At 34.6% G+C, this 13,535-nt stretch overlaps 1 protein-coding gene across 3 annotated transcripts in view; it reads right to left on the reverse strand.

The window, feature by feature from the left end:
• Positions 1–13,535, reverse strand: part of CNTN6 (contactin 6) — a 174,108-nt gene that overhangs the window by 34,344 nt on the left and 126,229 nt on the right. For all 3 annotated transcript variants that reach the window (XM_069562587.1, XM_069562588.1, XM_069562586.1), the window contains one exon: positions 11,910–12,037. In XM_069562587.1, coding sequence (XP_069418688.1) covers positions 11,910–12,037 — 128 coding nt within the window. The remainder of the gene's footprint in view (positions 1–11,909; positions 12,038–13,535) is intronic.

Below are 13,535 nucleotides of genomic sequence, written 5' to 3' on the forward strand. Positions count from 1 at the left end.
TTCAACATTTAATTCAAAACCATTAAATTGGTGCAGAACCCATACATTGTTCCAGGTATACATCAGAATGGGACTGAGCAAATAACACTGAACTGAGGAGCCTTTAGAAGTGTGAAGTCGCTCACTTGTGTCTGACTCTTTGTGACCCCTTGGACTGTAACCTACCACGCTCCTCCATCCATGAGATTTTCCAAGCAAGAGTACTGGAGTGAGTTGCCATTTCTTTCTCCAGAGGCTCTTCCTGCCCCAGGGATTGAACCCAGGTCTCCCACATTGTAGACAGACACTTTACCATCTGAGCCACCAGGGAAATCCTAGGATCTCCATAAAAGATGCAAAAATCTCATCTACAATTTAATATGAATATTCAAGCTTCTAGAAAGGAGACAAAGATGGAATTGAGACTCATGTTTTTGAGACTATGGTGCATCCCTTAACATCAATATTGTCATCATTTTGGCCCAGATAATTTTTTTGTTGCATGTATGTGTCAGCCAATTCAGAGGGAAGTGGGGAGACTATTCTGTGCATTATAGAATATCTAGCAGCATCTTTGGCCTCTATGTACTAGATATTAGTAGATCCTTCAGTTGTGACTATCAGAAGTGTCTCTTCACATTGTTCTATGTCCCCAGCAGGCAAAATGAACTTGGTTGGTCATCACTGTTCTAGTAACATACTTTGGGAAAGTGACAATAATTGTTTAACTAATATTTGATAATTGAAGTGGTGGAAAGTGGTTAGATTCTTTGCATATCTTGATTGTTGAGGCCATTTTTAGAAAATAAGTTAGAATGACTACAAGAATTTGGCTTGAGCAACTGTCATTTTAAGTTGTCATTCATAAAGTGGTAGGAGAAGCAGGTTTGGGGAGTGAGAATTAGGGGTCAGTGTTAGGATGTAGCAAATTGATAACTGAACATGATAAATTGCTCACTGGATTTTGAAATTAAGAAAAATGCTTAAATTGGTTTATCATTTTGGGAATTAGCTTATCGATGTTATTTTAGATGATGAGATTAGATGAGCTACCAAGTGAATGGTAGTAGCTATGGCAGAGAATAAATTCAAGGACAGCTCCTTAGCATATTCCAAATTAAGAAAACTGATAAGAGGAAATTGAAAAAGAGTAACTCAAGATGTTAAAAGAAAATGTGACAAATACTGTGTCTTGGCAAAGAAGTGAGAAATATATATGAAGAAGAATGTGATCAGTACTCTGATAGAATAAGAAAGATGAAGACTGAGAACTGACCACTGACTAAACAGTGTGGAAGCTACTAGCACCCTGTTAAGAGCAATTCTGATGCCTGGTTGTATGGATTCAAAACAGAATGGACAAGAAGGATTGAAAAATGCAAGCTCATACAGACGAACTTTTAAAAGGGCTTCGGTATAAAGGGGAAAAGTCCAACATGGCAATAGCCATAGGGGGAATCATGGTCAGAAAATGACTATTTTTAAAATTATATGAGTATGGTGGTGTGAATGATACCTCAAAGGGGATAATAGAGATGAAAAAGACAAAGTGAGTGAGAGGGACAAGAAAGGAGTGGAGAGGGAGAAAAAGAGGGAGAAAAAGCGGGAGAGAGACGGAGGGAGGTTTGAAAGAGAGAGGTTGAAAGAGAAAGGGAGAAAGAGAGAGAGAGAGAATATCCCTGAACGTGAGTATAGGAATTAATCTATTGTACAAGTGGAAGAGGTGAGTTCATGACCCATATCTCCCAAACTGTGCTTTCCAGTTTACTTGATAAATTTTGTTTAAGCAAAACATAGCTAAAACTTGACTTTTTCTAGATACTACATGAGAAAAATAGAATCACAGTAAAAATATGATGTACAATATACTGGTAATGATAATTGATTATATAGTATTTATTTCAAGTTCCTCATAAACATCTAATAAATGATGCCAAAGAAATTTATTTTCTAAGATACAAATCCATCAAAACAGAGATCAAGAGTGGAGACAAATTTTGAGAAATTGTAATGAAGTTGAATGATTTCTAATTGACTTACTATAAAGGTCAGTCACAGGCTGGCAATGGGAAGACAGAGGAGAAAACTTATTTAATATCTCTTTAAGTATTCATTCATTTGGGAATTTATGAATAGAATGTTATTTGGTCTCTAGAGTAGTTCCCCATCTAAGAAGACCAGCAAATTACTTTGCTGAGAGAATATAAAACAGAGGGTCTTTGAGGTGCCTATCACCAAGCCCAGTTGAGGGTCAGGAAAATCTTACTGAAAATGAGGGAATTAAGGAAATATGTACACAGTGAGCACTGAGATTTGTGTTTTGTAGCCGTATTCAGCTCTGAGAGTGCTATCTGCTTGGCATTTGCTCTCTGGACAGGAAACCTGGGAGGGAAGTGAGGGACAGTTGTCCTGGGAATCTGATGATCCTAAAGAGAAAATACTCCAATATTTTTCTTAGGGTTCTCCAAAGGAATATCCTGACCAGATCATCTAAATATGAAGTTAAATCATTCAAAATTCCCACTCTTGATTAGAGCTTTCTGTAAGATTTTTAGTGATCTAAATATGAACAAACAACAGTTCCATGATGTATCTTCAAACACCTCTAAATAAAGGATAGGACAAAGAGAAAAGAAAGTAGTTTGGGAAAAGAGAGACCTTGCAGAAGAAACAAACTAGAAAAGAGAAAAAACTACAAGCAATACTTCCAGAGGAAAGGAAGAAAAGACCAAGATATTATCTAAAAGAATAGCCAGAAAATAAAAAGACACTTAGAAAAAAAATTTTTTTAAAAAGCAAAAATACAAAAGAAAATCTGGAAGGCAAAGCTGAGAAAACATCCTAGAAGGTAGAGCAAAAACAGCTATAAAAAGGATGTGAGGATATAGAAACATTATATATAATATGTATATATAAAACATATAAACATGTAGATAGACTATACCTATCTAAATATATGTATATATAATACAATAAATTCTACACATAGATGAGTAAATACATACACACATGCATACATATACTCATAAACTTGAATAGCAGTCTAGGAAATCTATTATAAATGGGCATTTCAGAAAAAAAAATGGAGTAATTACTCAGAAAGATATCCCAGGCCCAAAGAGCTATGAGCTTCCAGGATGACAAAGTAACAACAAATGCCCTGTAAAAAAGGCTGAAAATAGATTTACACCAATCATCATGTAATTGTGGGACACTTGGAAAAAAAGGACTTTTAGACAGAGAGAGAGAGAAAAGATGTTACAAGCAACAGGTCAGAAATCAAAATGGTTTCAGCTTTTAGAGCAGAGTAAGATTTCCAAATTTATGAAAAATCATGATTTCCAATCCAGGATTCTGTTTCCAATTGAAGCATCAATCAAAAGTAAGCTTAGTGTAAAGACCTTTTCAAACATGAACGACCTCAAAAAAATACATTTTTATTTATTTCTTTCTCAAAAATCCATTGGAAGATGCAGTCTATTCAAACGAGGAAGTGTGTCAAGAGAAAGGCATGGTGCTTAGGCAACCAAGCTCCCTGACAGAAAAGCAGATCAATATCAAAGGAAGAGAGTAGAGACAGAATTGAGGAATGAATTGTTTTCAGGTCCATAGAAAACTAAGCAAACAAACAAGAAAATTACTAACTTTAGGGAAAGCAAACACAGGGAAATGAAAGCTAATACTCTGAAATAAAACCTACAGAGAAAACTAACAAACAAGGAAATTGATGTGATGGAGTCTAATTCCCTACCTCTAGCAAGACAGAAATGGAGGAGTTTTTAATCTTTATTTAATATACCTTTCCTCTTTGTACCAATACTTGCAGTAGGCTTGGTTGCTTTATATCCTCTTAGCCAGTGCAAAATGATCTGCTCAGGCATGTGTTTTTCAGATTAAAATCTATTTGCAGCATTTCATATTTATATTGTATTCTACCACTGGCAGAGTACAATTTAATTCCAATGGACAAAGTAACCATGGTCAATATATTATAGTTTCCCTGCAGTTACCATTACCCATTTATCTTCCACTTCAATATTTAAATGATTTGGAGCAAATATTAAAAGACTACCCTAAACCCCTGAGTAAATGAAACAAATGAAGAACCTTCTGGATAAAGTAATTGTCTTAAATTTAAGTTGTCTAAATGAAAAAATAGGTCTAAGTATCATGCAAGGTAACACTGAAAAATTCCCTAGCAAGTAATATAAAAGTAATATAAAATGTAAACACAGATCTTCTGTATTAACAAGTAATCAAAACAGGGCCTTACATCTGTTTAAAAAGCGCATGCACTGTAGATTCTGCTTAATGAATTAAATATGCCAACAACTCACTTTCAAAGCAGTTAATACATAATCAGTTAGGTTCAGTTCAGTCGCTCAGTCATGTCTGACTCTTTGTGAGATACATAATAGGCAATGACTATTTATGGGATCATATTTATATTTCCTATAAATAGGTAATGTTCACTCAGTCCTCCAATGGTAACTTTATTCTGGTTGTAGTAAAACACCAGGTTGAAGTGTTCTGTAGCTTTATAAGAGATGAAATTAGAAAATTTTAATTTTGCCTGGCTATAGGACCTAATAGAAAATGTTTCCTTCTGAATGTTAGGTTTGCATGCGTGCATGCTACATCGCTTCAGTTGTGTCCAACTCTGTGACCCTATAGACCATAGCCCACCAGGCTCCTCTGTCCATGGGATTCTCCAGGCAAGAATACTGGAGGGGGTTGCCATGCCCTCCTGCAGGGCATCTTCCCCACCCAGGGATTGAATCTCTGTCTCTTATACTGGCAGGTAGGTTCTTTACCACTAGTGCCACCTGGGAAGCCCTATGTTAGATTTAGGGAAGATAAAGTAAAATAAAATCCAGAAGAGGAAAATTAGAGTCAATTGATTCTGTTGATTATTTTTCCCCTCTGCATTCCCTTACCCCCTTTCCTACCCTATTCCTTTTCTTGACTTGAATGAATTTGCTAATAACTCTTTCTTTGAGTATTCAGGATCCATAGACTGAAAAGCTTGCATCTGGGTGTTTTGTTTTGTTTTGTTTTTAATGTTGTAATGCCACACATTTTTCCTTTAAAAAAAAAAAAGGCACTAGAGCTTGAGTGACCACTATACTAGTTTAGAAATAGAATATCCAAGGAACAGAGAAGTTTATTCACTACTTTAGCCTCAGAATGGAATCATTGAAAAAAAAAAAAAGACTGAACTTCCAATTGTTAACCAAATACTTCGGGCACAGTGTGAATAAATTTGAGAGGGGAAAATGGAGGCAAAGATATTTAAAATTCAAGATTTTTTTTTTTAACTGCACAGACTAAACCCACTGTTGGTAAAGTTTTGCTTAGTTTTGCTCATTTTTAATAAAGAGAAGGTTGATGGCTAGTGGTTTAAGTCAAGTGAGGGGAGTCAGATACCAAAGAGTGAGTATGTACTGTATGATTGCATTTGTATGACATGTATGGCAGAAAAAAATCATGACAGTTGTTGCTTCTAAGAATAGGGTGACAAACACATGAAAAGATGCTCCACATCACTCATTATTAGAGAAATGCAAATCAAAACCACAATGAGGTACCACTTCACACCAGTCAGAATGGCTGCGATCCAAAAATCTGTAGGCAATAAATGCTGGAAAGGGTGTGGAGAAAAGGGAACCCTCCTACACTGTTGGTGGGAATGCAAACTAGTACAGCCACTATGGAGAACAGTGTGGAGATTCCTTAAAAAATTGCAAATAGAACTACCTTATGACCCAGCAATCCCACTTCTGGGCATACACACCGAGGAAACCAGAATTGAAAGAGACACATGTACCCCAATGTTCATCGCAGCACTGTTTATAATACCCAGGACATGGAAACAACCTAGATGTCCATCAGCAGATGAATGGATAAGAAAGCTGTGGTACATATACACAATGGAGTATTACTCAGCCGTTAAAAAGAATTCATTTGAATCAGTTCTGATGAGATGGATGAAACTGGAGCCGATTATACAGAGTGAAGTAAGCCAGAAAGAAAAACACCAATACAGTATACTAACACATATATATGGAATTTAGGAAGATGGCAATGACTACCCTGTATGCAAGACAGGAAAAAGACACAGATGTGTATAACGGACTTTTGGACTCAGAGGGAGAGGGAGAAGGTGGGATGATTTGGGAGAATGGCACTCTGACATGTATACTATCATGTAAGAATCGAATCGCCAGTCTATGTCTGACGCAGGATACAGCATGCTTGGGGCTGGTGCATGGGGATGACCCAGAGAGATGTTATGGGGAGGGTGGTGGGAGGGGGGTTCATGTTTGGGAACGCATGTAAGAATTAAAGATTTTAAAATTTAAAAAATAAAAAAACTATTTAATTAAAAAAAAAATAAGAATAGGGTGAGGCCAGGGAGGGGCATGAGGGAACAATATGTGAAAGTGAAAGTGTTAGTAATTCAGCTGTGTTCTACTCTTTGTGACCCCATGGGCTGTAGCCTGCCAGACTCCTCTGTCCATGGAATTCTGCAGGCAAAATACTGAGGTGGATTGCCATTCCTTTCTCCAGGGGATCTTCCCAACCCAGAGATTGAATCCAGGTCTCCAGTATTGCAGGCAGATTCTCTACTGTCTGAGCCGCCAGGCAAGCTGATAATGTATTTTGGTAGACTTCGAGGTTGCAGGGGTGTATGCATTTGCCAAAATTCAGCAAATGTACACTTAAGACTTTCTTTACTTATGTAAAGTTATCAAATATTGAAGTACATTTAATTAATTAAAATGAAGTATTTAGAGGGAAGTACTAATACCTGCAAATTACTATATCTTTTTCTAAACTGTAAACAATGCCATGTGAAATTATCTCATGTAATTATTACATAACTTTACTGGAATGTAAAAAAGAAGGATAAAAAGTGTTCTGCCACTTAATAACACAAGGATCTTGTCAAGTAATTTAGCCCTCTGTACCTCAATCTCTAATGATCACTTGCTTCAAAATATTGTTCTGAGGGTTCAATGAGATGACATACATAAAGGACCTGTGACAATGCCTGGAGCAGATTATGTACTTGATAAAAAATATTAATGAGATAATAAATAATACAATGTTAATAATAGCAAAAACAAACTCTTTAGGATCTCACGCTAGTTCTTAATTGAACTGATAAATCTAATTTCCAAGTCTTTGCTTTTCACCACTTTAAGAAGTGGTATATGTTCATCTATTTGACCTCTTTAATTGGCACAAACCACAAGCTATACATCCCCTATTTTTATTAAGAGTAAATAAAACAATGCAAAATTTTAATGAATAGTAGGTTTGGTGACAATTTTCTTGAATAATCAAAAAATGTGCAAACTTATAATTCATTAATTATAATTAATATACAATATCCATCCTATAACATATAATATATATTTAAAAGAAAAAAAGCTGCTTAACATACCTGGAAATTTTATTTGAGTGATATGTGCTAGATTTTTAAAAGACTATAAACTAAATTGTTACGAAGGCTGAAATATTATTGACATTTTGGGCTTCCTTACATGAATGCTTTTTGTTTTCTTTCTCCTTTACTCTTGAAGAAATTAAGGTCTCAAGAACTCCCTCGGCATTATTTCCAATATTGGAGGGGGAATGAAAATTTCATATCTAGACAGTGTAAAAATTCACTATATATTTTTTCACCTTAAAAATACTTGCATTAAAAAATTTTAAGTCAAAGTCTTCTTTATATTAGATCTTTTAATTCATTCCTTGCATAAAATTGGGATGTAGAATTAAACATTTGGGGAAAGACATTAGCAGTACTTGGAGAATTCAACCACTACAAAATAATGGATATATTCCACTGTGTCTTGTCACCTCTGTGAATTTGTATTTTTGGTTTACTCAGGAAAGCTGGGCTTCTAGATTTAACAGCTGAATTAAACACCTCAAGTCCTTTAAACTGCCTTGGAAAGCCACAAAGCCTCCAATTATCTGCCTATCTTAGTATTTCTCTTAGTAAATGTAAAATCACATCAGTGAACACCCTCTTCTGCTGGAGAAAATGGATAGGCCACTCTCCATGCTGGTATAATAAAGACTTCTATCACAAAGAATAAACAACTAAATGAGCAGCAATAAACTTAATTTGCACATTAGATATGCTTTTCCAAGTTCCGACATTTCAGTTGAAAATAATGCTGAAGCAATGAGGCCTATAATTGAACATCCAAAACTTCTCCAGTGGGGAAACAAAAACAAATGTTGCCTGCAAACAAGATCATTTCTAGAGCCTGCTGTTTCTGAGCTTTTTAATAATTTTCCAAATGCCAGATAAAATAATGTTCTCTTTAATGTGACTTTCATATGCCTCTTAGTGTATGTACACATTGTATTTTACAAGTCCTCCAAACGAAGACATTTAAACTCTCTTTCCTTTCAATTTCCTGTTTGTGCCCATGGAACATGTCCTCAAATTACCCTGGGCATCTTCTGAGGCTCTGGCAAGGCTGGTGCTAATTGCACTTCCAATGTTTGAATGGCAAATTGCTTTATCCTGCTGCATTAGTGAAATAGAAATTTCCAACATACAGTGCAGATAACTTCAGAATCCTCTTAACATAGATAAGCCATATCAGCTAAAAATTAAGCTGAAAAATATCTTACTCTTGTAACAATTATCTTTTTACATGTTATCTAGTAACAACATTTCTTGCATGACTGAGGCTGATAAGTAAATTCAAAGAAAGATGATTGTTTTATCAGTTTTACTGAAATTTCTCATTTGCTCTTTACCACCATATTACCAGAAAGGTCACTGTAAGCTGATCTTGATTTGAGAGACAAAATTATATTTGATGCTGTAATGACAATAAATGAACACTATAGACAGGAAAATACAAACACATACACATATACAGGCATACACACACACACACACACACACACATATGCAAGCACACAGAGAAATATTAAATTGTCGCCACAAACAGCCAGATGGCTGCTCTTAATAGTCAAGAAAATGACTGAATCAATGCATACTATTACGTTTACTTCTCAGATTATACCTTCAATTCTATAGGTTGTAAAATAATTTTTAGCAGTGATACCTTCAACATTCCTACATGAAAGGGAATTAGAGATAGCAGTCTTGTTAAGAGGATATGCCAATGATAGACTTATCTTAGACCTATTTTGTGTAAGAATCCCACAGTGTATACAATACAGATCAGTTAAAAAGCAAAGTTTCTAAATATGCTTTCATACTTTGTGTTTATGTAGTTTTTTTAAATATATTATGTATATGTGTTAATTTTTATTACATTAATGGCTACTGTCAATGGCAAAGAAGCAAAAAATCTCCAAATCCCCTTGAAATGGGATGTGGATATTTCATGAAGGCTAAAAATAACAAACACATTCCTTCCCATCATGGGATATAAATGACTGAAAATAATGATATTCATGCATATTGATATAAGCCCTTTTGCATATGTAAATCATCTGGAACTGTACTGAAAATACAAGAACAGTGAGTTCTGTCCATGAAATATTTTAGATTTTCATGTAGCTTCCTATTTGTCCTCCCTTGTAGAGTGTGGAATTCTCTATGCATTAAAATCATGTAACTACAAACACTAAAATTGGAAAAGTTAAAGTATTTAGAAGTTTATTATTTGCCTTTGAAGTGCTCTACTATGAAGTAGTGTAACACATATAAATCCTGAAAAATTGAAAACTTTCAGATTTTAGAGGAGAGAAGTCAGGATAGAAATTATCTCTGAGAACCAAGGGGGATAAGGTGAGATCCTTTCACTCAATCAATAAATATTTAGTGAACACATACAGTTCCCAGGGCTTGCCTTTTTCATTTCTTTTCTAGAAGAAGGGAAAAATAAGGAGAAAATACGTGTGAATAAGTGAACCATATCATTTGTAGGAAGATGAAATATGCTACAGAAGAAGGAAAAGTGGAAAAGATGAAGATGACCAGGAATGCGGGTTGAGATAATTTTGTTTTAGTATCTCCAGCAAAGGATATTAGAAGTAAGTAAAACTATGTCAGCTTTTTAACTGAGCAATCTTATTTAATTATTTTCTTACTCACAGAGATTCGAGTATCTGGGGACTATGGTGTGTTTTATGGAAAATCCCAAAATACCTATCAACTTGTTTCTGTCCTAAGAATCAGGAGACTACATGGCTGTGTTTCACTTCTAAAGTATCCACATGCTATCTTTAGAACTAAGCAGATGTTTCTGAGTTTCTCATATTTATGTGACTCTTCTTACTTGATTTTTCTTCCATTGATTAGTAATGTACAATCATTATGATACCAAAGGCAAAAGAAAATATTGAGGAAGAGAAACTATCTGTGTTGTTTAATCTATTTATATTTTTTTTCGTTAGTCTTTGTGGTGAAAGGATCTTGTCATTGTATTTTAGTAGCAAACCGTTGGTCCCGCTTACCCATCGCCGGTAGTCACCAAAAATTTTGAGAAACTACATTTTCACTACTGATGTGTTCTGTCTTTAATATTTCACGTTTTAATTCCTACTGGATTTCTCCATACCTAGAAAAATTAACTGTGTGTCTTTCCAGCATATATTAATCTTCTATTGTAATATAGTGCATGAATACCACCCATAGCATCTAAATTGGAAATAAGGTAATCTATTTTTCTTCCCTTGATGGACATGTTATTTCTTCAAACATAAAACATTCACACTTTTTAGTACATGAGTATTACCAAAAACTTGCTGGGGAAATTCCCTATCATTAAATATAATTATAGCACATTCCTTGAAACATTAAGTCCATATCAGTCTTAAAAACCTGATGACAATACAGTATTAAAGAAGTGAAATTTTTCAAAATATGCCACACTGGTTGGATTTTCACACAAGTTCTATCATTTACATTTCCCCTGAGTATTTCAGACAATTGTTGGCATAATATAATAGGCTTGAGATAAAGTTGGCAGAAATATCTTCTAGGGATAAAAGTGGGTGTTTGTTTTCCTTTAGACATTTTAAAGGATAATTGGTGAGTAATAGCTAACTACTTTTTATTGAACTTATTTATTTCTAATAGAAATAATGATAAAACACCAATTGCTGAATTTAATCATTTGGGCTTAATAACCTGCTCAGACTCCTCTATCAAGACAGTCATTCTGATCATCCAGGAGGCAATGAAATGAAAAAGTGACCTGGCTTCCCCTAAACATACTAGTTTTATGAGCTGAGATTCAATAAAGTAGCAGAGATGGAGAATAGAAATGTCTAATCTTAATTATGGCCCTTGGTGATATATGTAGTTACATTTGGACTGATACTAGTTTAAAAGTTTCAAGAATAGAGTGTGCACTTTTACCATCTGAAATTGGGTGAACGTATCCACTTACTGTGATGGAAATCTAATAATTATTTACATGTCACCAATATTTTAATTTTTTTTCTCTTTTTAAAGAACTGCTTATTAAGGTTAACACAAGAAAGTCTGCATTTTGCTAGTTATAGTTAAGTACCCAGAGTTATAGAAACAAATGAATCAACTATGTACTTGGCAGCCTTACATCCAGGTAAAATTTTTACTCAAATTGAGAGTTTCTGAAAGAAACCTCACTAACATCATCAAAGTATTCATAAATTCCTCTCATGGAGGCATTTGTGGAAATCCGTATATTTTAAGTGCAGGTTTTATTTTGTCTTATTACCCACTGGACAGCTTTTGAACTGTCAAGCTATTCACATCTACAGTGCTGTTCCACTGGCAAAGTGACCATGCTATTAATAAATATAAGGCTACTACTCAAATAAGTTGTGAAACCAAATATTTCACATATGCAATATGATTCAGGGTTAACAGTGATAGAGGTCGGGTATGCATACGTATCTCCAGTGGTCATCAAGCACAAACAAAGATAGTAAAATACCTTTTATGATGAGGCTGCCAGTGTTCTTTGCAACACCAAACTGATTTGTAGCTATGCAAGTATATACTCCGGCATCCGACCTGGTAACATTATATATTTTGAGACTGCCGTCCTCCAAGAGAAACACTCTAAAAAGAAAATTTATAATTAATATAAGTAAGGTTCTGTAAAACTGGTAAATTTTAACCTCTTACTTTCATTTTGAAGCATATCTAAAACCATGGCTGTATTTGATAATATGAATATATCCCTTTCCTATTATTCTGCTTTAAATTGTGAGTAATCTCTGAATCTACATGTTAGAAAAAATGACAGTTGCTTTTATTCTGACACAGTATTGACAGTTATTTATGCTGTCACTTGAATTATCTTTGGTGATACCAATGTCCATTAAAAATCAAATGAGTGCTTGATGCTGCAATGTCAATTTACTTGATTAAAAACAAATGCAACTATTCACTGTGCATTTGAAAAGTCAGCTCTCTCCTGAAAATTGAAGTTGGTGTTAGAGACATGAAAGCTGATTTTCACACTGTTAACTCTGTGGCTTTATAAACTGGTTTTTACTTAGGACTTTCAGCTACCAAACAACAGGTTCTCAACCATGACAATATTTGCCTGTGCTAGTGAGCTAAAGAAACTATCCACATGGTCCCATAGCTAAAGGGCTCAGGCCCATCTTGTTCTGTGGACTAGTCCATCAGAAGGAGAAAGGAGTAAAATGAATGAAGACTTCAAAAAATCAGACTGAATTAAATATTCCTAAAATACATGTAATCATATAGTACCCAATGGAAGGATAGCTATTTAAGAACTTTCAGCCTTTCATAAAATGGTTCCTAGGAAATTTTCTCTGAAACTCAGAAATAGTCAAAAGCAAACATCAGAACACTGTTGTAATCAAGGGAAACCCTAAGATTGGTTTCTTGGCAAAATCATTAAGTGTTTCAATTAGGAGACAAAATGAAACAAAAGAACATGTACCCAATTTTGTCTTATAAATTTAATTTATGATCTTTTAAGAACACAGACTGCTATATTCAAAATAGATAACCAACAAGGAAGGACACATTGTATAATACATGGAACTCTACCCATTGTTATGTGCCAGCCTGAATGGGAGGGGCGTTTGTGTCACCTGAAATTACCACAACATTGTTAATTGGCTATGCCCAATATAAAATAAAAAGTTGAAAGTTTGTAAGAAACAAAGCAAAACTGCAAAAGCACTAGCTAGGTAGTCAGTATTGCATAAAAATCAGTGAAAATTCCATTGTAATGACAATGGTTTTAAAGGAAAGAAAGGAATGTGGCATGCATATCACATCTATTAAAAATAGCAAAACCATATTTGTTTCATTGCAAACATACCAGTGTTTCTAATATGTTTATCACAGGAAATGTAGCTAATATAATTAATTACCCAATTTGAAACACAGAGAATATTAGCCAACTACAATTTGTAGCAAACCAGCTTCTAATGTTGGTTTATTATTAGTGATGAGTCCCATGTTCTATTGCCAAGTGAGTGAAAGGAGCCACTTCTGGGTTTAGAGTGTTCCATGACACATAATCAGAAGTTTTCAAGTCATTATCTTGGAGTATTCCCCATTAGCAAACATTTGA

This window comes from Ovis canadensis, chromosome 19, assembly GCF_042477335.2.
Source record: "Ovis canadensis isolate MfBH-ARS-UI-01 breed Bighorn chromosome 19, ARS-UI_OviCan_v2, whole genome shotgun sequence".
Lineage (NCBI taxonomy): Eukaryota > Metazoa > Chordata > Mammalia > Artiodactyla > Bovidae > Ovis > Ovis canadensis.